Genomic DNA, 27,960 nt, shown 5'->3' with positions numbered 1-27,960 from the left:
AATTAAGAAAATAAAGAGTTAATTAACTTTCAGTGAATGATTTAGTGGGAAGCCATGCTGTGTGTTTTAGAGCGAGGGTGAATTCCATCAACGCTTCTGCTAGGACAAAGCAGACATCTATAAAATAGTTTAATATTCCACGGGGTCGTTTTAGGACATTGATGAGGCCTGAAATGTCTGTGCAGGTTTGATGGAGGAGAGAGGTGTCGTGCTGGGTAACCTTGGATCTTTCAATTGAATTATACTGCAGAGATGGCCAATATTTCCACTCTATGTTTTTCCTGACAACCTTTCCAGCTCTGTCATTATCATCAAATTTACACTTTAAAAGGAGCTATGCACAATTTCTGTTCTCACAGACCTAAGTTTATAGATACAGTGATATTTATAAAGGACACTGAAGGATACTCAAACCCAGAAAAGTTCCTATTTCTCTTTCTATGAGATGATTTGTTTCCTGTCTCCAGCATTTCAAAAAGATATCATTATTTGTGTACCTGTTGTACAGATCAGATAAAGGTAAAAAATTAAACCACATGTTTTTGATCAAACCAGAATGATATTTATATCCAGTTGTAACAGTGGAATGTTTGACTACCTATTCACCCATATTGTGTTAGAACAATCAATAGAACTCTCACTCCATATATTTTATTGATTTAAAAACAAGGGTGAATTCGAGCAAAGGTGATCTATAATTTCACAGTGCTGCCTCACTGTTATCCATTACAAAAATCATTTCTTTCTCTGAAAACTGGAATTGATTTCTTTCTTGTGCTATGTGGTTCATGCTTTCTGATTATAACGGTCAATTGTTGAAATCTTCCAGCATTGTGTCACTCTAAAATATACTTCATTGAAAAGTAATTGGGGACTAATAATAGTAAAAAAAAGGAAAATACTTTTGAAGGATTTCAGCATTTTTAATGCTGTATAGTGTCAGTGTCTGATGTGGTACTGTATTTTCTATATTTTTGTGGGTAGTGTTTTATAATGGCCAGCCGCTTGAGACAGAGTGTTAATTGTGGTTTTAACCGCATGCTTGCGTTTTTGGGGTTTTTTTGTCTTTTTTTCACAGCTCTAAGGGATAACCGGATCGAGCTGGTTCGAGCATCGTGGCAGGAGTTGACCATTAGCATCAGTAACGTGACCTTGGCGGACGAGGGGCAGTACACCTGCTCTCTGTTTACCATGCCAGTGAAGACAGCCAAGGCCTACCTCACTGTGCTTGGTGAGTACGCACACACCCACGACTGCCCCCCCCCCCCCCCCCCCCCACACACACACACACACACACACGCACTACTGTCCCCATCACTGTAGATGAACCCAAGTCTCTGGAGGTCTTCATACCCATTCTTCTCAGAACCTTTCAGTAAACGTAACACTACAGTATTTAAGAGCTAGTGTAGCATCCAGAGGGGAAAAAAAATTTACACACAAGCACAGGTCAAATGAGTGAGAGAGACTGGGACTTCATGGCCATGAATGTGTTTATTTTCACCATACCTACAGTTGTGTTATTTTATATTTGTAGAATATGTAGGTTGCTGTAATGAGCTTTGAAAGTTCTGGGAGTTATGACAGAAAAACCAATATTGCATTTGTAGAAAAAATTAGTCTTTTCGGAACAATGATAGATAATTAGATTTTTTTTTATTATTCCAATAAAGTGATGCTGCTGAAGCTTCACACGCGGTCTCTGGTTTTAATTACGAGGACATTTTCCTAGTCCTCCTTTGACAAACACACAGAGAATCATAGAAGCGCAGACAAAATTAGCAAAGAAGATTTCTTCCCAGCACCTCACATTTTACATTCAGAAAAAGCTTTGTCGTCAAGGCTCAAGCATGTCATGCTAGCTATTAAAGTCGACTTCAGCAGCCAGCGAATGTAGTTTCGTTTCAGATTTTGCAGAGTTAATTAAGTACCCAATTAGTTTGCCCAATATTAATTACTTTGCGTTACTCCATTAAAGCCATTAGGCAGTTGTGCAGTTTGTGTCAACAAGTTTGTAGAACATTGTAGCCCTTGTTGATCGTGGATATGGATACAATTAATTTACCGCATAATATTTAATGATGAGAGTGGGTCGAAAATGCATTAATCCACCAGGTCCTAATGCATATTAAAACTTTTAAAAGGAACATGACGTTCATTAAGTCTTTAAATAGACGTCGGCCCATACAGACAGTTTTGTCCGCGTCGCGTTGTGCTTTGCCGTTGAGCTGTAAATCATGGAGCATTTTACATTTTGCTGAGTGGAGAAATACAGTAGATTTCCCTTGACCATAGCCAAAGAAAATTGAATTCATTTTGTTATCGCAAAACCATAACTCACCACCATTGATCCACTGCTTAAAATAGAACAGATTGTTACAAAACACTTTAGGGGGTTTTTCCTTGTGTGTCATGTTATTTTTAAAAGCTCGAAAAGTATGTCACATTTTTTTTTTTTTTTTTGTCGTTGTTGTAGGTTTTGATTTATTCTCCCTGCATGTGACTGGTGCCTCAAGCCCACAGTAGCACTACACTCTGCCAGCTAAATGCTTAATATCAAATCTTTTCTCCTTCAATCAAGAAGAACCCAATATCTCATTTTCCTGAGTAATGTTACCTATTGATTTTCCCCAAGATATCTGTCTTCTCTTTTACAGAAGGGGGGGTGGGGGTGTAGGGGGGGGGGGGGGGGGGGGGGGCGTGGATCACCGTGCCACGTTAATGAAAACTGTCTGTCATTGAATCTTCTGCATGTCTCAAATACTTCATCTAATGCCAATGCTAATTAACGTATTCATCACACAGGATTGGGGAAGTGCCCGGAGGGGCAGTGGTAGCGGCCAGACCAACAAGCATGGATCTGGCCCTAATGAATGTGATCTATATTATCTCTGCTGAGCGTACCGTGTTTCTGGTTGTACGTATTTATATTCTTGGTTAACCTGGTCGAGATTTCTGGATTCACACCGACGAGAATCAAAGCTCGCTAAGGTAAACTCAGAGGGTGTTTGAAAAGCTTAAGTCGACGTCTCCGCGCTTATATATCCAAATAGAGTCGGCAAGGTCGCTATGGTCACCATGAGAACTGAAAAAAAAAAACCAGATGCATGTTAATTTCAGGGCTTGACATTATAGAAAGTGGACCAAAAATAGTGGATCCAAGTCAATACAAACATAGCGCTGACTATCCAGCTTCTCCAACATATTCACAGAATAAGAGTCCAACCTTGTTCTATCCTGGGTTTTATATGAGGGCACACACCACTCCCTTTGATCAGTAAGACTTCCACATTAGCATAATTACAGTCATTACTGATTATTAGGAATAGATTATACACACTGGTTATGACGAGGCATGGTGCTGTCGTTGAGTGAAACTCCAGTTAAAACTTGTGACCAAAAAGCAGTACTGTTGCATCTCCTAAAATGTAGCCTGAGTTTTCATGCCTGCTAAACACATTTGCAGTGTAATCATGCATAGACTGAACATGTTTGAGATTAATTATTTTGAAATATTAATGACACTTTCTTGAGATCAGAGAAATTCTCCTCGCCCCCCCCCCTTTAGAATGTCAGTTCGGATTCTTTACATGTGAAACACTATTAGCTGAAGGTTTGACAGTTTAACTAATGGACTATCTTGTCAGAAAATCTTAGTTGTATTACCCATAGACCCGTGTTGAGCTGTTTGTGTTTCTTCACTTTTTGTGAAGGAGTTCCAGAGAAGCCAAAGATTGACGGTCTTGAGAAACCAGCCTTGGAGGGAGACCAAATCACCCTGACCTGCGTGACCTCAGGAAGCAAGCCCGCCGCAGAGATCCGATGGCTCCGCAATGGGAAGGAAGTCAAAGGTAAAAGATGAAAAAAAAAAAAAACAAAAACAAACAAACGACACAAACATCTCGAAAACAAGCTCTCATTAAAGAACTCAGACAGTTTCATATCCAGTTAGACCTGATTGGAAGAGACACACCTAAAATACACAGAGATGTTACAGAGTCAGAACCTCTGAAATCAACAACCTTGTATAGTATACAACGCCTCCGTTTCACATGTTCAGGATCTCAGATCATCTTCCCTCCTGTTGCCTTTGATAAATGAGCTTCTCTGGCAACCATGGAGTGCCACAGTTGGAGAAATTGTACAGTGTTGGGACACTGCAGCTGCTGTCTTCTATGCGAAACCGTTTTTGTTGTTGTTGTTTCTGTCTCTTTTTTTTCCCCTTCAATTTGAGTCTAGCTCTCTGCATACCAAGTAGGAATCATTGATTGCCTTTGTTGAGTACAATGCGGCACTTCCAAAAAAAAAAAAAAAAAACAGCTGTTGTAATTAGCAGTGAGACGGTGTCATCCTTGCTGGGGTGATTATTGTGTCTCCGGTGGGCAGAGGATGGGGTTAGGTAAGGGGTTTTGAGGATGGAGAGGAAGTGAGGGAATTAAGTGCTGTATTTCTGACTGGCTGTTTGTCCTCTGTTGTAGCTGAACTAACGGACCCTTTGTTTTGCTCTGGACATCACCAATTACATTCTCCTTTTTCTGTTCTAAGTCTAATTTTACTGGGAGATGTTGGCTTTCTTCATTTTTAATGCACGTCAGAACACAGAACACCCCTGCTCCTTCAGCTCTCACTGTTTATATATACACAAATAAAGAGAGAGAGAGAGAGAGAGAGAGAGAGCAACATCACCTATATTTATATTTAATTCCATTTCCATTTATGAGTACACAACATGCAGAAATTTGAATCTGAATGCTTGGATGTGGCTGGATATGCGACTAATTCAAATGAGGATAGTCTATAACCAGTAAGTCTTTCAAGGAAAACTAGAGGCCTACCAGTTGGATAAACTGTTGCTTCAAACTGTTGCTATTACTATTACAATTAGTGCTATTGCTATGAAAAAGAACTGATATGGATGCTCTCACTCTTTTATTGTGGAAGAAAAAGTCTGATTGTTTCTTTCTTATTGAACAAGCAATATGCAAACCATCAGTAGTATTGAATGCAAAACCTGAGTTCATACACAAATAGAAATTGCCCGGTACTTCCACACATGCTGGACCTGAGTCTTCTCTCCTCTTTTAGTTCTTCAACGATCTTTTTCTCTGTTTGCTATGAGACAAAGTCTAATTAGCGGGAAAGATCTTATCACATATTACTTTTCTGGTCAATCTGGAGATGAGATGATAAACAGAGAGACGGTAAACAGGAGGGGATTTTGGGGAGCTTACTCTCTGTTATCAAGGGCTTGTTGATTTGTGGATGAGACGGCAGCCAATTCTTCGCTCTCATTTGAAATCTCATTTTACCTTAAAACCCGGTTAATGACTAGATTGTCAGATTGGGCTCTTGCTTTGTCTCAGACGTAACAATGATTTCGCCACCGATAAGAAGATCTGCTCGATAATACGCGAATTTAGTTTAATTAAAGTGAACCGAAAGTTGTTTTAATTAGCGCCACTTATTTTTAAACTTCAAATAAAAAAAAAAAAGGTTCATTTTGACAGAGCATTGGGTTTTTTTTTTCCCTCTTTGCCTTAAGTGGATGTTTTGTGTGAAAATAGTTGTTGCAACAGCTAATGAGGTCACAATAATTATTCAAGTCACTAGTTGTTAAAGCTGGTGTTATCATCAACAGCGTTTTCATTTAATTAGAAATGTTTCTTTCTTTCTCTTCTGGTTCTAAAACACCACTGCTTAACAGACTCAATCAAAAATGTCTTTAATTTGCTAATAAAATAAATAATTGGCTACGAGACCCAGAGTGAACTATAGCAATACTGTTTATATACTCAGTTTTCACGTCCAAGACTCACTCTTAACAGCTCCTTAAGTTTATTAAAAACACCTTCAAGATGCGTCCTAGTGTTGGTGTTAGAATTTGTCATCTCCTGTCTTTGGACAGCTGTTTTATTTACCAGGCTTTGGAAGCGTGTTCCTATAAATAGGATGTGGTGCAGAAAGGGTTAAGTGTCCAGTCTACTTGATATGACTGTCAATCTGAAACAGTGCATAGAGAAGGAGAAGCTTTACGGTCCCATACGGGCTGTGAGACGTCAAGAGGAGTAGTTTTCATCATGAATGTAGCAGGAAGTGAAATCGTGATCGATGTTTTTAATAAGAGAGTTCAGGCTGCACAATGAGTAGGCGTGGAAAGAGAGAGAGAGGAGCACAGAGAGAAAGACAGAAGCAGAGAGAAAGAGGTGTGCAGACAGAAAGAGATGAAAAACAAAGCACATACACACTAAAAATGACTGCCATTAAATTTGATCAAAAATTAAAAGGCTGGAGCCAGGAGACGAGAGATTATTAGTATTGCAGACCAAATCCAATGTATTTACGTTGTCCAATCTGTGCTATTTCCCTGCTTCAAAAGGTTGAACTAAAACAAAGGGGGGTGTTGTTAAAAAAAGAAAGAATAAAAAAAAAGGATATTGCCTTTTGCCAAGGCTCTATCCAATCTATTCCGCCTGCCTTTTCCTGTAATCATCCTGCCGTCTGACTGTGTGTTCATCGCCAAACTGTCAATGCGTTCGTTCATGGCGCCCGCCCACGTCGGCTCCCTTTTCATCGCCTCTCCCGTGTCATGTGACCTTCTGCCGTGATAAAAAAAAAAAAGGGGGGGTTTATTTTGGAGCTTGGTAGCAGGAATAGGGGGGAATCTCTGGGAATTCTCTGGTGTTTGACCCGGTATTAAATTTGTGCTGGTCTCCGTGAAGGAGAGGACTAGCCATGTTCCTGCATTGGGAAAAGGGGGCCTGGAAAGGCGTGTGTGCGGAACCGTCGACCACACCGGAATCCAATATCACTGCCTTTCACATTTCACGTCCTTCAACACGCTCTCTTTCTCTTTCCCTGTCTCTCCACCAATCCCCTCTGTGTTGATCCTGCTCACAGCAATAACTCTGCAACTTCCCCCCTTTTTTTTTTTTGGCCTATCAAATCTGTTGAGATCTCTGCAAATATTACAGTGTGGTCTAGCATGACAGCAGATACCTCACTACAGCTGCTGTCTGCATCTCTGATGGGGGTTTTTTGGGTTTTCTTGGGGGGTTTTATTTTTTTTTGGCTTTTTTTTTTTAATTCATGGTTACATTTATATTCTCCTTCATTATGGACAGTGTTTTATGGCTCATATAGCATGAAATCAATCAATAGCCATTAAAAGGTCTAATACCAAAAATGCCTCCTCGGTCTGGCTCCAGGCATGAATAAAACATGTGGCGAAATGCTGTTTTCATTCAGCGTCTCAGAATTCCCCATACTCTCCCAGACCCATCTCCTCAGAGGATACAAGCTTAAATACACAGCACCAGGAGGGGTTTTACTTATTTATTTATTTATCCGATAAGTAACTCCTCCTCTTTATTTGCATGTTTTGTAGCAGCTTCACTGAGGGAGTAAATAAAGTGTTGTTCCTTTCTGAGACAAGTAGCATATCCATTCATGTCTCCCTACCACAGACTCCATGTCATGCAGAGTAGATAAATTGCTTTAGAGGGAGGTTGCATGGGCTGGGGCTGGGGCTGTGGAGGGGGGGGCCGAGTGGCATATTACAAAAGTGGAGGCAAGGGGGGGAAAAAAAAAAGAAAAGAAAAACTTAGAGCACATGAAAGGCGTATTCTCGAAGCTCGGGACGGATACCTCTGAGGACCCGCGTTTTACCTGCGTAAATAAAAACAGCGGGATACCACGACCTTAGGGCGACACTGTGTAAAACAGTGTGTAACACTAATCACTACAATGGACAGGAGTTCCTAGCACAACTTTCCACGTACAGCTAAAGAAGGCGCGAAAGCTCTGTTTGGCAGGCTTTCAAGCATCTCTCTGCAGTAGGTGGTGTTTGGATAGGTTTTGGTGGAAAGTGGAAAGGGGGTTGGAGGGTGGAGGTGGGGGGGGGGGGGGTTGGGGGTAATTCCAAAAACATCTGCTGCTGTTACACTAGCGATAATGACAAGCGAGCAGGTGCTCTGATATAAAACTCCTGGGCTCTGGGTACAAGCCTCGCTCAGGTAAAGCCGGGGAAACCGATGGCGCACCGCTGAGCCCAAAAACGCAGCAGCAGCTTCGGAATTTAAGGCTCTCCTTTCATCCTATCAGCGTGGGACCGACGTCTCGGAGTCCATCATCACAACTCTGCCTCGCCCGCTTTGATTTCATGCCCCTGTTTTAAACTGTGAGGTAATAGAATGTCTCTCCAAGTTTACCCGGCGTACAAAAAAAAAACACCACATTTCTCAGCAGGAAAGCACTCAAGTCCATCAAAGGACACAGTTTGCATAGATATTTGTTCCAGCCACATACAACATCACCTGACTGGCTAATTAGCCCAATTCCTTAACCAGGGTAGCAGCCTAATCAGGCTGAAATGAGGTCGGGTTTTGGAATAAATATTTGCAGACACACTGCAACCCTTCATGTACTGCCGAACCTCACACTAGAGACAAACAGATTCAGAAAGAATACAAAATGAACTGAAGATTTGTGTAGACTCTCAGACATGTCCGTTCGAACAGAGCATTTCACGCTTATCACAAACTACCATTAATTTGTCTCTTTGAGTATCAGTTTCTCTCATGTCTATGCTTCAGGTCATGATCATGTGACCATTAGACTGATGTAGGATGAAAGAAATGAGGAGCTTATGATGCAGATGGAGATATGGATAACAACGTTAGAGCTGTTTTATATATTTATATTTATATATATAAAATCCCGGTAGAGTTTGAGGTTCTGAGCCTGTGGAGAGAGCATCCAGACACCGTGAAGTAATATTACACATCACCAGACAAGCCAAAGCAAACGAAACTCATGCGCGCTCAGCAGAACGAGAACAAAAAAACACTCGAGCAGACACTAAGGGCCGCGAGGAGATAAATGGAAAAATAATTTGCTTCTTTCTTTTCGTGCTCTCCAGGCCCCCTGGACACAAGGGGTTCACTCTGCCCCATAGGAAAGCTATGTTACAAATGCTATTCCTTCTCTTGCGGTAAAAGTTTACAGCATATAAAACAACCTAGAAGACTATTTTTATGTACAAGTACGTCAGGATTTATTTGCATCTACATCTTTCCTGAAGAGTGCGCATTCAATTCGACCTAGAACACGGCTAATTTTCCCTGTAAATTAAGGTGACAGTTGTTTCACTGTCTGTGTTGACAGTAGCTGCCTCTGGCAGAGAAAATCCTGGAATAGATGCAGCAGAATCAATTTAAGAGTGCCAAAATGGTAACTCAAAAACATATCGAGTTTCGCATTTTCGTTTTCATCAACGCTTGGGTTTAATATTTTAAACTTTTCTTTCAGGCGCCCACAAAATATCCACCAACCCTCACCATAGCAGTGAAAGACAGTTCCTACAGTTACATGTGGATGGAGCACAAATGTTTTGTCCCACCTCAGAAAAAAAAGATTGTTCATGTGAATGGGCAAGACTCAGATGTTTTTTTTTTCCTTCTGTCAAAATACCCCCTCTAATGGGCTTGCAAAAATGACGGATAAGCAGTTCGCATCAGGTACCAGGTACCTTTCTCTCTCCTGTTGTTCTAAACTAGCTGTTTGAGGTGGAAATGAGCATTTACAATTCAGATCTGCTCAGAGCCAAGAATGAAATGCTAATCTTTTCTCCCATTTTTTCCCCCACTTTTTTCTCTCTCTCTCTCTCTCTCTCTCTCGCTCGCCCATTCACTCACTCACTCTCTCTCTCTCACTTTCTCTTTTTTCCCCTTCTTCCCTCAGCCTCAGCATACGCCTCAGCTATCTCTGAATGCCAGGAACGCATTCCAATTTGAGAAACGGCAAGCCTTATATCTTTCAGACAGAAATCCTAATAGTTAACGATTGCTCTGATTGGCACTGAATTGTGTTCCTATGATGAACGTAATTACACATGGTGTGTAACAGAGATTAGGAGTGTTTTTAATATGCCTCACATGCATGTGTGAGAGTGTGTGTGTGTGTGTGTGTGGGCGCACGCACACGCATCTGTTAAAGCTTTTCTAGCATAGGTTTGCCTTAATATCGTGGTTCTCTCTTTTGGTAAATCGACTCGTGGTGACAGTCCTATTCAATGAGAACGTTTGTGAAATAATATCTAATATGGTGTAATTACATTGTCCACATGGGTGGACACATGAGGCTGGATGGATGGATGGATGGATGGTCAAAATAACACAGCTGATCAAAAATTGCTTTCCTGAGAGGAGTTAATGGGGTTCAGGAGTATGAGAGGCACTGTGCTGTTTAATTCTTTTAACCTGATCTGTTTCATTTAGAGAAATTTACATCCATCCATTTTTCGTTCTTTGAAAGTCAAAGACAGTTTGGTCAACTGCAGTCTGGTTTGAAGTTTAAACTTCACCACGAGAAACTTTTCTTGATGCCTGCTGTGCCCCTGCATGAAACCAAAGCACAAAGTGGAACACCCTTCCTCTCTATCAAATCTAATTGTGTTTGTCTCAAAGTTTCAGATGAATCAGTCCATTCTTGTTTAGGAGTGTTTTCATTTGAACACTCTTGTGTACCAAGTTAGAAACCCCGTTGTTTTGGTTCCCTACTGTCATTTCTTGTACTCGGTTTTTATGAAATATATATTTGTACCCTTACTGGAGTCTGGTTGGATTGCAGACTCCAGTAACACCACGTAATTTACTCTGTGCAGAAAATGCAGTTTCGTGTTCACAGATGATCCACTAGAATTTGGCATAATAATCAATAATGGTTGCAAACATCTCAAATCTCATTTCGGTAATTTACAACCCTTTGAATCTACATGCGCGTGTGGTGTTTTGACACTGATTGGGAAGCAAGTGAAGAGACATTAACGAGGCCACTGAAAGTCCATCCACAGCAGCCTTTAGTTGTGTCAGAGGAATGGACCCAGTAAGCTTGCAAATGTCAGTGCCAAAAAGCGTTCTACAAAACACTGCTTTTTGGCAAATTACATGGTTTCTCTGAGTATGTGGTTCAAGGTCATCTGATATTTCAACCCAAAAATTCAAAAATACACACTGTCATCGGCAACGTACGTCATAGCAGCTTTTTGCTTTTCGGCATTTTAAAAAACACTTACGTAAGTATGAGACACACACACACACACGTTAAATAGTGCCAGCTCTTACATCTCTAATAATGACAGTCAGGCTCTGGTAAATCACATTAAATGTGCAAATGCACCTATTCCTTTGCTAAATCAGGCCCTCAGGAATGATAACTAAGAGTCGCAGGGATATGAAATTTTGGATATTTGGCTCTTATAGTCCTCACTTCTCACATTATGAAACTAGCCACAGCCGGCCAGATGTTGGCCCTACGTGAGAACCAATTTTGATACAACTCATGACTGTGTACACCACAGAATTTTTTTCCTCCCCTATCTTCTCCACCTGGTCCGCAGACATCCTTTATGACTTTATTTGTACAGTATTCGAGATTTCCGTTTTGACCTTCACTAGTAGACTAACCTTTAAAAGACGTCTATTCTTTGTCTTTTCTTTGTCTGACTATGCTCCATCTAAGGAGCCTTTTCATCAAAAGAGTTCCAAAGCATCTATATAGTGCAAACCATTCGTCAAACACAAGATGATCACCCTGGGTAATGGCTTTTTTTTTTTTTTTTTTTTTTTTTTACAAAAAAAACGTGTAGAACACTGATCCTAAATGTTATATCAGGACCAACCGTGAAAACCGGTTTGTGAAAACGGGGTTGTTTGGCCACTTTGCGGTGTCAAACGGGAAAATATCCGAACTGCTCATCTGCTCAATTTGATTTCCATATCCCGAATTTAGTGTTTAACCTCCACCAGCCCCACCTTCATCTCATGGCTGTCACCTCGGGCAGAGATGCCCAAAGCACTGTAGCACTCACCCCTTCTATCTGACGCAGATTTGTCAATTATACTTCTGCGTGCTCGGGTGCACCGGAGCAAGCGACCTTACTCCCAGTAGTTGTTGATTGACAGCTCGCTGCTGGGAGCAGTGCAGGGAGATGACTGGCTGCTCGATCAGATTTCGGGCTGGTTCCGACATGCTGGTCCAGGTTGGGATATCATTTAACCCCCAATAAACTCAGCTTCTGTGTCAGATGGACGTGAAGATTTCGTGCCATCTGTAAATTTAAGTTAGCTTAACATTGTAGATTAGTTCTCACACAGGAATGGGTTATCACATACGTAAGTTATCGTGAATTCTTTTCCTTACTTCCAGAGTAGTCAAACAATTCCCATAATATCCACAAAAATTCCATATGTCAAATTGTGTTAGAAATGGAATATTCAATGCAGGAGCCATAAGTCAAATAGTGGAGATTCATGAGAGTGTGAAGTAACCAAATATATACTTACCTTCTAATCTCCTGCCACTTAATGTCAAGTAAAAAAAAAAAAAAAAGATAAAAAGGTCTACACTTCAATGAACATTATTCAAAGTTTAAATAATCTTCTTACTTTGTTATTACCAGCACGGAGGGGAGTGAAATTGGCACAGATGTTTCGGCATAAGCCTTCATCAGTTTACAGCCGCATTCTGCCAGCAAGATGAGATGAAGTGTGAATTATAATTGTATATTGTAGGATGCACTGACTTCAAAAGAAAAAAAAAATGACATTTTAAATCAGAAATGCAAAACCCTCACTAAACTTTGTGTTCACTGCGAATATATTAAAAAAAAAAAACTTTATAGTTTTAATCAAAAAAATTGGATTTATCTTCGATATCGTTGTAAATGAGACTCTCTTGCCCCTCAAAGCCCACGTAATTGGTCCGTAACCCACGGGTGCCTGTGTTCAGAGCGTAACAGAGAAATGAAAGAAGAAGCTCGTAGCCTCTCGGGTATTGTGCATGGCTGACCTTTTTATTTAACCTTCATTACAATTTGAAATGGATGTTGTAACTTCAGACTAAAAAAGTGATTAAGTGGAAATGCTTCCCTCGACACTACTTAATGGCCTCTGTGATATGGTGGTAATTTGAAAAAAAAAAAAAAAAAGGGATTACAAACTGTTTTATTCTGATATGTTGATTCAGTTTAATGACTCTCTCTGATTGGTTTTACTGTTTACATTATCAGTGCCAATGAATAAAACGAATCCATTCCTGCTGGCCATGCATTTGTTACAAGCCTAATTCAAAGAGCTTGTGTATCCATTAACAATAAAGGCGATTTACACAGTTTAGTATAACTAATCCTCCAGCGATCTGAAATATTCTCACCCACTGAAATGTGGCAGTATCATTTCCCTGAAAAATTATATTGCAGCTGTTATGGGCGTGCATTTATTTAGACAGTAACGCGCAATGCAGCAACCCAACATATTCAAATATCACTGCACATAAAAGAAAACAAGTTATGTTTCCATGGTTCAGAGGAGACATGAAAAAGAAAAATTATTGAGAAATGCGGATTATACGGCACAAATCTGAAGTTTAAAGACTGTGAGATGTTGCATGGTTAACAGAGGAGTCGTACGAGAGAGTTTATTGAGATAAGCACTGTGTAACAGTACACCAGTTGTTGAAATGGTCCCCCCCCCAAAAAAATGAATAGAACATTGTACAATAGGAAATTGTATCTCTTGGATCTAAATGAAATTTTACTGATGTCATTGTTCCTGTGATAAGCAATTTTGTGGGGGTTTTGACAAGGCCATTAACAGTTATCAGTTTTATAGCTTTTTATTGATAATGATACATCAGCTATGAAAGTCACCATTTTTTGACAAGCCAAGTAGGTAGGTGTCTGCAGGCTTCTTTATAGCTGTGTTCATACAAACCTTGATTAAACCAGTCCTAAGCTCAGTGACTATCTGAATCTCAGGCCTTTTGTGTGTTGAATAGCTACTCTGTGGCGTTGTGGAAATATCGCTTTAGACTCCAGCAGTGACCAGAGCTCTCTGCTTCAGCAGGGGCTAAGGAGGTTAACGCCAGTGGGAAGACCTTCACAGTGAAGAGCTCCCTGCAGCTCCAGGTGGACAGGGATGATGACGGAGTGGCCTACACCTGCCGTGTGGACCACGTGTCCCTGGCCTCCTCCCCGCAGGAAGCCACTGAAGAACTGGAGGTCCACTGTGAGTCCAGCTCACAAACAAAGTACACATCACACACAGGAACAGGCTTTGCCATTTCCAGAGAAAATGTACAGCTGGGTTGTTTAGTTTGCAGGTTTCTGTATTGTCCTGAGTACGGAACTCAAAGTTCTTTTTGTCATAGATGCCCCTCGGGTGGAGATCAAGCATTCTTTGACAGTACCACAGGAAGGACAGAATCTGAAACTGGAGTGTGTGTCCAAAGGGAACCCCCCGTAAGTCAGAGCTTCTTACCAATATCTTTTTCACCTGTGCAGTTTGAGGATTTCAGTTCAGTGATCTCAGTGCATCACAATGACACCTTTCTGCAGACTTTTAGCCAAACACATTAAGTTAACAATGAAACAGACATTTTGTGAACTGTAACAAATCACGCCAAATTTATTTCTCTTTCAAGTTCAGATTTTTTGTGAATGTTGATTCTAGTAATGAGTCAGATTCGATTCTCGTGTCAAGATTGTTTCTTCATTAGCATAGTAAGATTTAGCTATCCCTGTAACGTACTATACGTATTCCCATATGCCATATGTGCGTTTGGTTTTACAGTCCATGGTGCAAGACATACAGGGTCTTGAGAGAGCTAATGTTGCCATTGTGTCAAGAGCCTTGTGTTTTGTGTTTGTGTGTGTGTGTGTGTGTGTGTGTGTGCGCCCTTCAGGCCAGACCCTGTGTTTTGGACGAAAGATGGTGTAGAGTTGCCTGAGCAAGAGCGGGTGATTGTGGAAGGCAGAGAGCTCACCTTCACGTCCCTAAACAAAACAGACAACGGTACTTATCGCTGTGAGGCCTCCAATCACCTGGGCACCAGTCACGCTGAATATGTACTGTTTGTCTATGGTAAGTGTCAATCAAATATGTGCTGTTTGTGTGTGGTAAGTGTTGAGTAATCAAACGGTTCCTCGCTGCTAACACGACTAATACGCGAGCATACGGCTGGATGACGGCATGTCCTTCGCTAATCTGAAATCAGAGCTTTTTACCATAGTTTTTGACGTTCTTCATTTTAAGAAATCATAGATCACTTTGGTGTAGGATGTGATACGGTTGCATAAATAAAGGTTTGAATAAAGGTTTTAATGTATTTCAGGTTCTTTCAAACTATGTATGGATTGAAACATTATTTTGCTTTATTACTGAGACAAGACTGAGCAGATAGATCACATTGTCCATGTCAGACACATGCGATTGTCCCGAAATCATATGGGAATGGGTGCAGATTCGGATGATGTCATAATGTTCAAATAGACGAAGTCACTGACCACTGAGTACCAGTTATTTTAGCTACAGAAGCTAAAATAATTGGTACTCCAGCTCTCCTGTTTTTGGTCTGGAACCAGAGTAGGGACCCTGGAACTAAAGTAAACAGATTTCACATGTTCAGATCGTCTTTAGTTAAATGAATTTGGTCTCATTCGTAATGGATTCGGGAGCCTTCAAGCTGAAATTAAGACCTCACAATACAAAACTGAGTGAGTATTGAAATATGTCTTCCAGAGAGAGACGAGAAGAACAAGAAAAACCATTAACTGAGTACAGAATGAACAAGCAGTTGCATATGTCCTCCAACCAAACCAAAGTGGATTAACCTAAGTTCTCCTTTGTGCTTTCTGAACACTATGAAGAATAGCGTGTTAGCCCTGAGCAAAATGCCACACTTCAAATGATAGTGTGCCCCTATGCCTTGATCTAGTCCCCGAACGTCACCAGGCCTACAAATCAAAAGCAATAAATAATCAGTGCAAGTTAGGTCTGCAGTGTTTACACGTTTAATTTATTAAGCATGATCGACTGTACTATTGAAAGATGCAGGTAGAACATAAAACCATACACACTATAATGTATAGAATACGTTTGAGGGGACGAATGACTTTCACTGTCCTGTAAATACACACAAACTGAGGAGAAGGAGGCTCCAAAATACAGACCAAGAGGTCAAAAATCACTCACGTTCCCACACACTGGCCCACATCTGCCCCTGTTTTTCATTCAGACAAATCAGCTTCAAACAGGAAGTGATGGACACCATCTCAGCTATCACTCCCTCCATCCGTCCATCCCCCCATCCGTCCATCCAACTGCTCTCCAACTCTTCACCTCCATTCACCGTAATAATGTTTCAGCATTCGCCCGAGAGTTCGACACAGTCTCTTTTCTCTTTTTACTACTTTCTCACCTCTTGTCGAAAGTTTTAAGCAAATTTAATTAGCACTTGCAAGTCTTTTGGAAAGGTATGTCCTTTGGCTTCCGTAAATGCCACAGCATTGGCGCAGGGGGGGTAACCAAAGCACTTAATGATGTTGATTTCATAAAACTGACAATTTTCCCATCCAAAAAAAAAAAAAAAAAAAAACCTAATTGGGTGCAACAAATACAGAGAATCCTTGTCTGCATTCATTACTGTCCTTAAACACCCCCCCCCCCCCCCCCCCCCCGCCCAGCTGTCGACCAGCTTTCATCAGTGATTAGCACACTTTTTGGCACTTACAGTAACCATCATTTTAATGAAACCACCTTTTTTTTCCTACATTTTTCCAGCTGAAAATGTTTTTTTTTTTTCCTGTTCAATATGTACCTTGTGACTTAATGTTTCATGGGGTATGCGCAGTGTCAAGGAAGCCCTTTAGCAAAGGAGAGAGAGACACTCAATGAATGATATTTTGAAGATTCGCCTCTAATTAAATGGGGTCATAATATTTATCCAGCTTTCTCATTTATCATTTTAGAAGGGAAAAAAAAGCTTGCTAACTACAATTTTCACAGCACTCTTGAACCCATGCAACATTTACCACTATGAGTTCATTTAAGAAATGATTATTGATTATTGATGATTATACATGAAGTGAGGAAGCGATTGTCATTCTGTTTGTTAGGTTTTTTCAGGCAAATCCCCATAATTGAAGAATGGTGCATTTAAAAGACTTTCAAATGATCAAAACGAATAAACACACCCAATGAACTGGGATGTTAAAGACATACATTGTCTACAAATAACTCTGACGCATCCTGTTTACTCAAGATGATATTCCAGCCCAGTCATTAATGACGTTAACACAGGACATCCGGGCCGGATTTGAGCAACTTGTATTGTCTTGATCCATCAGCTTTCGCCTGCTGCTGGTCTCTCTGAGTTCATTAGAGAAAACAGACTGCTGATTCACCTTATCAGCACCAGTTTAACTGTCTTCCTCAGCCCTTATCGCTACGGTAACCCAGACTTAATGCATTCCTAATGAATGCAAACACCACACAGGCTTTGGGCAAAGGCTTTTTTTTTCTTTTTGAAGGCTTGACTTTAGCTGTCGTTTTTAAAAGCATGAATACCTGAATTCATTTCATACCAAATCTACATGTTATTTTTTAAATAGCTGATTTTTTTTTTTTTTTTTTTTTATTACATCGCTGCGCCAAAATTTTACAAGAATTTTTCCCGCGTATACCTTACTGCACCGCTCTGACTTTCATATATGTATATTAATATATGTTTATTCAACACCTTTTCTTCCATGCCAGCGCTTGCCATTTTTTCTCGTGTACACCGTCACATTAACTTTTCACCTTCTCACATTTACTGCGCAGAGGTGACACGCGATGACTTCACGTCTCCAGCATTTTACAATATACCTGCAGTGTCACACAGTTTCCAAAACATGGATTTTTTTTTCGATTTCTCACCGCATCTGGATATGGGAGAGATATGGATATTAATGCTGTGTATATGCTACTCCCTGTCTTGGCTTTCTCTCAGAGACAGAGAGATGCAACTTTCCACTGCCGTTAAGGCGGAGGTTGTGATTGGCCCATAGATGCAGCTAAATGTCAGGGACATATAACGCAGAAAAACGCTCTGAATTATTCACTCTTTTCATTTGAGTTATGCTCTACGTGTTGTTTATTTATGTGTTATTTATTTATGTGTAGCATTTCCAGTTTCCCCATTCAACGCTGTTTTTTTTTTGTTTTTTATTTTCCTTTTGGTTTGTCTGTTTTGTAAGTTGTTCAGTTTTTGGGGGGGTTTCGTTGTTGTTGTTGGTTTCTTTGTTTTTTGGAGTTTTTTTTTTCATATTATTTGTGAACCTAGAGAATCTGTTTTGTTGTTGTGTTTAATTCAGCGTTGAGTTGATGCATCACTATTTTGTTTTCTTCTGTTTTGTCTTTTTGTTTTTATGTTTCCTTGTCTGTCGCCCTGTCGTGTGTGTGTGTGTGTGTACTTGTATGTGCCATTGACCAGATGTCCCTACCACAATGCCTCCATCCACAACACCACCCACTCAACCCACCCTCCCAGACACCACTGCTTTCTTAGACTCCAAACGCTCCATCCCCGAAGTCACCGATGACCGAGGTACAGTACCCTCTAATCCCTGCCCTGTCTTAACGTTGTCACAGACCCTCCCCTCTCTCTATCTCTCTCGCTCTCTCTGTTTCTGCCTCCTCAGTCTAAACCCCACACTCTCTCTTCTTCCCCCTTTTTCCTCGTTTTCCCTCATCTTTCTCTTTTTCTTTTCCTTTTTCTTTATTTAATGATTACCGTCGGCCACGTCTGCCCAGTCACTCCACGACTCTGATTCCCCCTCACTCTTTCTCTCCATCAGTGAGCTTTCTCATGGTCTTGCCCTTCTCTCCATCTCATGCCTGATAATGCTTTCGTTGTCTCCTCCATGAGCATAAGTTTGTTGAGTTCTTGTAACTTGCATCAGTCCAGAATGTTCCCCCTGTCCTCCTGTGTTCTCTGTGTTCTGTGCTGAGGAACAGACAAGTCCAGCCCTCAACTGTTGGCTGAATGCCTCACCGATTTAAACATTATCATTTGGAGCTTCTGTTTGTGATAACGCAGCGCCAACTTTTGAAAGTGATTATTTCCTGGAAAAAATGATGAGGGGCACATTCTTAATGTAATCATGACTTTTTTTCTTTTTTTTTTTTTCTTTTTAAGAGGTTTGCCGGGGTTGTCTCTCTTGTCCTGTTGCCGTTGTACGGTTATGGTTACCGCTGTATTAACAATATGGTCTAACACAGCACACTTGAATGGTTCAACTTTGGGAAGTACTTATTTCACTTTTTTGTTTCCTTGGGCAGTGATATATAAGGCATCCACAGCAGACACAATTTACATTCTGTTTGAAAGTTTGCTTGTGTTTTTCCTATCTTTCTTTCTTTTCCTTTTTTTTTTTTTTGAGTTATTTTCGAATAGTGTGTCTCAATTTTACGAGATGAACAATGTGTTTCATCTATGTTAAGCTGTTTTTTTTGGGGGGGGGGGGGGGGGGTTGTTTTGAAAATCTCCTCGCCGTTAAGAGCCGCCGATATCCTTCAACACATTAGTCGGTCGCGCCTTTTTTTTTTTTTTTTCGCACAATGGCCACGCTCATCGCTGGCGTTTTTAGCGGACGGCTCAGGGCCTCATCTCTCTCAGCCTAGCTTTAATAGCGGTAATAACTCTTCCAGAGGGAAAGCACAGCGCCCAGACGATGCCATCAGCCACGGGCTCGTCCCCCCGTTAAATCTGCCAAATGCATTTTTATGGCTTGCAAATTAGCCGTGACCTTATGAAGCCGAGAGGTTGAATAAAGTACACGGGTTTTCGGGGAGACTTTTTAAAATATTTACAGCTCACTTTTCATAATCAGCGTGTGTCTGCCCTGCCTCGCACCTTCACGCCGTTATTGTTCCCCATGACGCTCTCTGTGAAAGGCATGACAATCACTCACCTGTCTCCGTCTTTTGGCAGAAGCTGACTGCAGAAAATTCACGTTTTAGAAATTTTATTCGGAGACGTTACCGCTACCGTGTCCGGCAAAGAGAGAATCGGGACGGGCTGTCAGGCTTAGAAATTAAAGTGAGCTTTATTGGAATTGTTTCCAAAAGTTTTCCGTGAAATCTCTAGGAACAAGGCCTGCAGGGACACGGAGGAAAATCTTATTGCTGACAGATTGAAGGCAGACGTCGCCTTGTCTCTCGACGTGGTCGCCGGTGTCTGGAGGTAAACATATGTCTGTGGATGCTGTGGGTCAGACCTCTGCGATTTTTTTTTTTTTAGGCGTGACCGCACCACAGGAGCCCGACAGGAATCCATTGCCTGTCAGTTTTCGACCAGATAAAGCCTTGTTCATGCCCTGCTGATCCCAGTAAGACAGAAACAAATGAGGAATCCACAAGAGCCATTTGCAGAGGGGGGGTGGTTATTTCTTATTTGTTGATGTTACTCTTAAGTGTCTCTCAGGGAAACTTTGTTTTGCCAATTATGGTTTGCTCAGCCCTGGTTAGAGCTTCAAACGCATCCCAGAGGTCCTCCTTTTCCTCCAGTGTCATTGTTGAGGCTCCAGTGAGCTCCTTATGTATGCCACAGCCAACTGCAGTACTGAAGCTACCCATCTGGACCGTCAGGAACAGCAGCCTAAAACATGTTCTAATGGCGTTTTAGAGCTTGAACTTTTTATTTTTAATGAGATCAGGGAGGTTTTTTTTTTCCAATATCAAGAATTTGTTTACTTTTGTGTATTTTACATAGAGGAAAAGACACATCCGTCCACGCCATACCACACCCCCTTAAAAGCTCTTAATGACACATTTTCATTGCTATTGATTTTTCTTTAATGGAACCCCAGCTGTCCTGAATTAATTAAAAAAAAAAAAAAAGAAACGAATTCTCTGAGCCCTCTGGAGAACACATGAAGGAAGTTGCGGTGTGAATGTCCTCACATTCAGGTTAAATATCGGGACAATGGACCAGAGTTCCTGCTAGTTCTCCTTCCTCAACACACAGCAGGACAGCAGAGGAATTAAAATGTAATGCAAAGGTCTTTTCTACTCAGTCATCTAGCGCCGTTATTGGAGATCTGTCACATTAAGTCACGTCAGTGGAAGAATTATGACAACAATTTAAAATAAAGCACAGGACAAAAAAAAAAAAAAAAAAAAGTAAAAAGAAAACCATTAAATCCTGCGGCGGCATATGAATTCTCAATAAGGACCATTTCATTCATTATGGCCCAATGGTCAAAGACGTATTAAGTAATGCTTTAGAAGCAGATAGCGACTGGATTTAATTCGCACAAAAGGGGGCCTTTTTCCATTCTTTTCCATTTTGGTGCCAGAGATCTCGTTTGGGTCTCCTTGTTACGGACGGTCGTTTTCCTCGTCGGGTCTTTGTGATTGCGTTCCCCTAATGAGTCATCTCCCCCTTTGTTCGCCTCTCAAAAAGCAACATCTGTATTTGCTCTTTTTCATATTTAGGTTAACCATTCGGTCTCTAAGCGGAGTCCGACGTGCATTTTCTGGGCTAATTTGTTTTGAAAAATCTAATTAAATGACTTTGACCCGTAGCGTAGTCCCTCTTATGTATCCCGTTTGATTTCAGAGCAGTTCTCCAGAGACGTCGGCATGTAAATCATTCAGTTACAGGCTCACAGTTCAACGTGGTGATTATTCCAAGAGGAAAACCTGACAGAGTACGCTCACAGATGGCAGAAAATGGTCTCCCTGTCCAGGTCTTTGTTCTCACTTTTTGTCGAAGGAAATGGATGGAAAGAGGTTCTTTTTTGTTGTTTTGTTTTTCAATTTTGGAAGTATTCACTCAGATGTAAATATCCTGTGACATCATGTGCCACTCCAGAGACCCCTGGCATACCATCACACTGGCATCTCATCCTGGCATCAGCGTTGGTTTTTCCATTAGATGCGAGTCGCTGAATGTTTAGAGTGTTTGGCTGAAAAAAATATGTTTGGCATAATCAACTCACTCAACTCAAAAACATACATTTAGCCTCTGTTTTATATCTCCTCTATGGTTTGTGACTGTGTTGGTTTGATCAGTCATTGGTTGTGGCATTGAAGGTGTCAGTAGGAGTGAAACAGCCAGCCGAACACACAGTTTAGTCTGTGCTGTGGTTTGGGGTATGACCAGCCTGTCCAGTGGAAAATTTAAAGTACATGCCACAAAGTGTTATATATGTTCACACCCCCACCATACAGGGAGAGGAAGGCAAAGAGGTAGAAGTTTCTAGAAGCCCAAGATGGCACTTCCCTTTTCCCATCTTTCAGACAAGAAAGGATACTATCATCATATCTGTAAGATGGGGGGGGGGGGGCAGACAGAGAAGCCAAAGTCATGTGACAGGCGGATGAGAATATTTCTAAAAGCCTCTTTAAGGCTTGTGGCGGTTTTTTCCAATATTGATCTGAGGACCTTGGCTCATGATTCATGAAGATGCGTCAAAGGGAATCCGTATAATGGTCCTCAGGAAGAAAAGAAAAAAAAGGAAAAGAAAAAGGATCCATTTGCCATCTTTAAAATCCAATATTTAAGATCCACCTACAGACAATCACCACAATGAAATGTCCATACAGATAAACAACATCACAACCTAACGTCGATAACATACAGAGGGGAAAAAAAAAAACGCTCAGCTGGTCTTATTACCTCATATTCCCACAGGATATAAGCTGATCAGTTAGTTATTAGTATTATACATTCAGTTTGGATATTGGTGTTTGAATGCTGGGTATGAAGAACAGGCATGAGACTTACCACACCTTAATCAGTTCTAGCTGTTACTTTCACTTAAACCTACTGAAAATTCCATCTCTATGTCACTGTGTCTCTCAGCTCTGTTTGTACTTGGCCAATTATTACATATCAAATATAGTTTTTCTATTTTTTTCCTCTCTCAAATGATGATGTTTTGTATCAGTCTGTGAAGTATATTTTGATACACAAGATGGATCTCGACGTCATCTGTATTCGCCTTGTACTCTGTAGCGTAGTCAGCACTGTCAGATGTCGCCGTTTTAATTTCACGAGCTTGGCAGGACTTGCAACTTTACGAATCAGCACGTTCCTTTCAGACCGTGGCCCACTATATGATTCACCTTCAGCAGCCTAAGAGCACTCAGGCATCCCCGCTCTTGACTCATCGTCATCCATTTCTCGCCAACTGTCATTTTCTTCCCGTGGTCCTTAAAAGCGTTTATTCAAATACGTCCAGAGATTGCTTCTTCGGCAGTTATCACCGCCATACCGCTGCAAGTCCTTGTTCAGAAGGACCAAAGAAAGAGCATACGACTTAAATATTCATGCCATTCTCACCTTGAAACCTCTTCCCAAGGAGAGAACAAAAGGCTCCTCAGGCAAAGCCTGTTCCGTTTCGGCCTCACCGGCTTTGCTTTGGCTCTAGCGCGAAGAGGAAAGTTGCTACACGATGTTCTGCCGGTGGAGTCGCTTGAAATATTAATGTGAGAGGAGAGAGAGAGAAAGAGAACGCGTGTTTGGATGTTTTTTGGGGGGTTTTTTTCGTGATCTGTTTCTTAGAGTTTTTTGGGAGTTCCCCCCCCCCCCCCCCCCCCCCCCCCCCCCCCCCCCCCCCCCCCCCCACTCTGAGGGATGAAATGAAAACAGTGGGCTGAGACAAAGATTAGCTGAAGCTCACGGAGGCAGATGAGCACAGTTTGAACTCGTTCGGTTTATTAAAAATGCGCGCGAGTCGCAACGATAGGGGGAGAGGATGGAATTATAAATATTAAAAAATGGAATTGGCGTGTTGGCTCCAATATTAAATCAAATTGAGAAGAACGTCTCTGGCCTTATTAAAAGATAATGCGTTCTGGAGCACGAGAAATGTATCTTCTTTTTTTTCCCTTCATACCTACAGCCAAGCGTACTCTGTGTCAGCTGAGAGAGCGTTGATGAATTCTGACATCACGCCAGGCTCCGTCTACAGCAGGAAAGACAGAGAGCAAAGGAAGGCTGAGCGAAAAAGAACAATATATATATATTAATTCAGCATATTTCCCAGAACAGCCAAGACCCCAAAACAGATCGCCGCATAATGAAACGGAGCGTTTTTACTCTCATCGATTTCCTCGGCCCTGAGAAATTAACTTTCACATCGTTATCATCGGCAAGACTTCTCAAAATGTTGGCAAGTCAATAGATTATCCCCAGAAACCCCTATCATCGCGGCCTTGTTTGCCTCTGATAGAGAGAGAGGAAGAGCACACTGGCTCAGTAAAAAGGATTATACCATTACTGGAGCATGGTCTGTGTAACCATACTCAGTCTGATGAAATGTTGCCGTATTAAAGATGTATCTTTTTGTTGTTGTTGTTTTGCAGTCATTATGTTTCGTTCCCATGGAGACCGATAATCTTTGAAACCTGAGCGTTGTCAACGATGGTATAGGTATAGTTTGTGTGAGTGTTTTAGTCATTGTGTCCGTTTTTCTTTTTTTTTTTTTTTTTTTTTTAAACCAGAGCTCGAACTCAGCTGGGAGCTATCAGATCTCCGGAATGTTCCGAGTGACACGAGGTCTGTGGGACTGGGACGCTGGTGCGCAGATTTAGAATCATTATCTCGACAAACACATTGACAAAATTTTGCTCCTGTTTATGTTAGGTGGGAGGAAGGGAGGCGCGAGAAGTAGAGACGTTTCAGAGTGATGGAACAAACAGACCTCTTTATTAGAGACCCCCCGCCCCCCCCCACGCCAAGCAGTCCCTCCATTACTAATTTGTGAAAATTATCCGAGGATTTGAATGATACCCTGGCCCTTTAGTTTATCGTAGCTTTCTGAGGTTGATGTGGTAATTGCGGGCGGCGATCCGGATGCTTCCAGAACACAAAAGAAGGCGCGGATTAAAGGCATGCTAGTTCAATTACAACGCGGCTCCGCGGACTGCACCGGGAGGAAGTTAATAAAACGACGCCGATGGAGAGGGCAGAGATGCCACGCAAATCGAGGACTCGATTTAAAATCACGGCTGGAGACCCGGCCGTCCTCGTCATAACACCATTAACCGCCCCGGCTGAGGCTTTACTTTTGCACGGGCTACCGTTGTCCGCACTACATTCTCTCAAGCCGAGAGACGAATGAGTCGCTTATTCACCAGGAATGCCCCCTCTGGTTATGATGACTGACTGTATGTTTGAGTTTCTTCTCTTTTTTTTTCCCCTGTTGGACTAAGGTAGCGAGTGAGAGTGAAAAATACAAGCATTGAGGAAGGAGACTGGTCAGAAGACGACAGCAGGGCCAAGAACTGAGGGAGAGAGTAGACTTTCTTTTTCTTTGTCTTTCTTTCTTTTTTTTTCTTTTTTTTTTTTTACTGCGAAACACAGGACGTGTTGTTTGTCCAAGGAACTTTCTGTACACACATTTGCCACAAGCAGCACTATCTCCATCTGTCTCTCTCTCTGTCTCTCTCTCTCTCTCTGGCCCTGTTCACCTGAGCGTGGGATGAGCAGCCAGCGTGCTCGATAAGTCTCAGCGGTCCAGACAGGCTCGCTGTTCCGTCTGACCGCTCATCTGAAGATGCGCGCTGTTAGCCAAGGGCAACTGACACCAGACAGGACATGTTGAATCTCTGTTTGGGAGACTTTAGAGTGCTCCTCTTGTTCCTTTACGCTCCAAAACACCAAATGTATAGATCAGCGTCCCCTCGACCTACAACATATACTGCACACCAGACTTATCAGCTTACATGTGTGTGTGCCTCTGTGTTCACATACTGACACTACATCAACTCAGTCACAATAATCGTTCCAATGTTCAGAATATGCAGTATTAAGTAAGTCCTGATAAACTGTTTAACCCCCCCCAGTGAACTAAAAAGTCAGTATATATTACAAGCTTTATGGTTTGCAAGAAGCATATGTTATATTTTCAGCAGGAATACATTGAGTGGTCCGCTGACAAAAGCTTAGAAATGTTGTGTTATAGTCATATGTAAATAAGATGTTAATGATGTTTGTTCTCTCATTATAATACACACTTGGTATTAATATTATTCTGTTAATATTTTGGTTTGTTTCAGTGGATTCCACTGTCTTTGGCAAAGTTCAAGTCGTGAAGTTACAAGCTATGCGTTTTTTTGAAGTATCAAACCAGATTTTTGCCAGCTAGCATTTTTTTTTTTTTTTTTTTAGGAAGCAGACTTGTTTCTCTTTGTATTTGATTCAAAGCAGAACTTTTGAAACATGAAAATATGGAAATTACTGGAAACACAGTGGTCCAAGAGAAGCTGCAGGGAATTTTTTGAGGTTAATTGGGGAGAACGGGGTGTGTGTGAGTTGTGCATACACGAGTTTGTGTGAGTGTGAGTGTGTGTGTGTCCTTGGCAAACTTTTGCACGCATTGTCTCAAAGTGAATGTGTGGGAATGTTTTTTTTTTGGGGGGGGGGGGGGGGGGGGGGTCTAGTCCTCTGTATGCCAGCCCTCTGTATGTATTCTAACCGATTTTATTGTAAGATGAAGTATACATGGATATATGTATTTTGCCTTTATTTCTATGTTTGTTTTCATCATTTTCATTGAATTATTCATTCAGTTATATCTTGCGCTGTATGGTTAACAAGTTGGAATTGTTTGCTCCTTGTGGGGTTGCAAAAATAATAGACCTTTTTCCCCCCTCTCCTTGTTTCACTCTATCACTGTTTCCCCATGCCCAGTTCTTCTGTCAAGGATTTTCTGCTCTGACAGTACAAAAGGCAGTGAAATAAAATTAACACAGTCACAAGTCTTACTCTCTCTCTGCCCCTCTCCCTCTCTCTCTCTCTCTCTCTCTCTCTCTCCCTCTCTGTCTCTCAGATCCAAACGCTCTGGAGCACCACGGCCCTGACCACGCCCTGATTGGTGGAGTGGTGGCTGTCGTCGTATTCGTCACCCTGTGTTTAATCATTGTCCTGGGACGATACCTAGCGCGGCATAAAGGTGTGTGTTCCCCGCTCTCTCATCAACGCACGGCACAGCTTAAACAGTTCGTTATCAGCAACCCTTTACAGATTCATTACCATAACAACACACAAATGTACGTCTGTCAGCCCCCATACACAAATCCCCTCATAGCAGAGATTCTGCTGTATGAGACTGACACAAAGGGAGGTGTATGAGTCACTGTCGGCCAGTTCATTACCAATGACTAAAGCTCTTCCAAAAGTCTATGAGACCATGCCATCAGTGAAACTCAGGTTTTCCATTTGTGTGTGTGTGTGTGTGTGTGTGTGTGTGCGCTCGTACGTGCATGTTTGTGTTTTAAATATATATTACATTTCTTTTGCATAGTTCATAATCTGCCTTTAGAAGTAATAAAAGTATAATTTAGGTCACAAGTCATAGCAGTGGAAGTTATTATAGTTTGCCAAAGTTATGAATATGTAAATTGGATCCTCTGTGCCGTGTGACCGTAGCGTAATCGGGGGAAACGTGCGGAAAACCTCCTTTCAGGCATCTTAAAGCAGTTTGAACAAAGGGATTAAAAATTCAAGGTGACGAGTTGATTTAAGGGGTGAAAACAAATGCTACGACGAGTACACACGGTAAAAACTTTTTTTTCGCCCCCCCCCTGGAATATTCAGGAACGTACTTGACAAACGAAGCCAAAGGAGCGGACGATGCCCCGGACGCGGACACGGCCATCATTAACGCCGAGGGCAACCACGCGCACGCGGAGGAAAAGAAGGAATACTTCATCTAGACTTCAGTTGGGCACCCTGACCTTCTTATTCCACTGCCTTCATTGGCCCATATCGAAAAGAATAATAATAATAATAATAATATTATCGTCAGACAGCAGCGAAGCTCCTCCTTAATTTCATTCCTCTTTCTTTGGTCATTCCTTAATTAATTTTTTTTTTTCCCTTTTTCTTTTTTTTTTCTTTTTTCTTTCGCAGCCAGTTTTTTTTTTCCCTCTCTCTATGAATCAGCTCGACTCCTGGCCCTCACCTGCCACTTTGTACAGGCGACTTTACTTTAGCTGCTGAAGATGTCGCCTTTTCTATTCACGTTATGTCTGTAAAAAATCCAAAAAAGAAAGAAAAGAAAAAAAAACTCTAAAACCACGTGAACCATTAAAAAAAAAAAATTCACTAAATCTACAGCTTTTCTTTAGT

General features: G+C 41.4%; 1 protein-coding gene across 1 annotated transcript in view; it reads left to right on the top strand.

Moving 5' to 3' along the window:
- Positions 1–27,545, top strand: part of cadm2a (cell adhesion molecule 2a) — a 69,743-nt gene extending 42,198 nt beyond the window's left edge. The window contains exons 3-10 of the mRNA XM_030792219.1: positions 1,079–1,231; positions 3,714–3,851; positions 13,902–14,063; positions 14,206–14,296; positions 14,740–14,918; positions 18,310–18,423; positions 26,660–26,782; positions 27,427–27,545. Of these exons, the coding sequence (XP_030648079.1) occupies positions 1,079–1,231; positions 3,714–3,851; positions 13,902–14,063; positions 14,206–14,296; positions 14,740–14,918; positions 18,310–18,423; positions 26,660–26,782; positions 27,427–27,545 (1,079 nt within the window). The remainder of the gene's footprint in view (positions 1–1,078; positions 1,232–3,713; positions 3,852–13,901; positions 14,064–14,205; positions 14,297–14,739; positions 14,919–18,309; positions 18,424–26,659; positions 26,783–27,426) is intronic.
- Positions 27,546–27,960: the final 415 nt, after the last annotated feature.

The sequence above is a fragment of the Chanos chanos genome, chromosome 15 (assembly GCF_902362185.1).
Source record: "Chanos chanos chromosome 15, fChaCha1.1, whole genome shotgun sequence".
NCBI classification, from domain to species: Eukaryota; Metazoa; Chordata; class Actinopteri; order Gonorynchiformes; family Chanidae; genus Chanos; species Chanos chanos.
The sequence above is the reverse complement of the archived record's forward strand: the minus strand, read 5'-3'. Positions and strand labels throughout refer to the sequence as shown.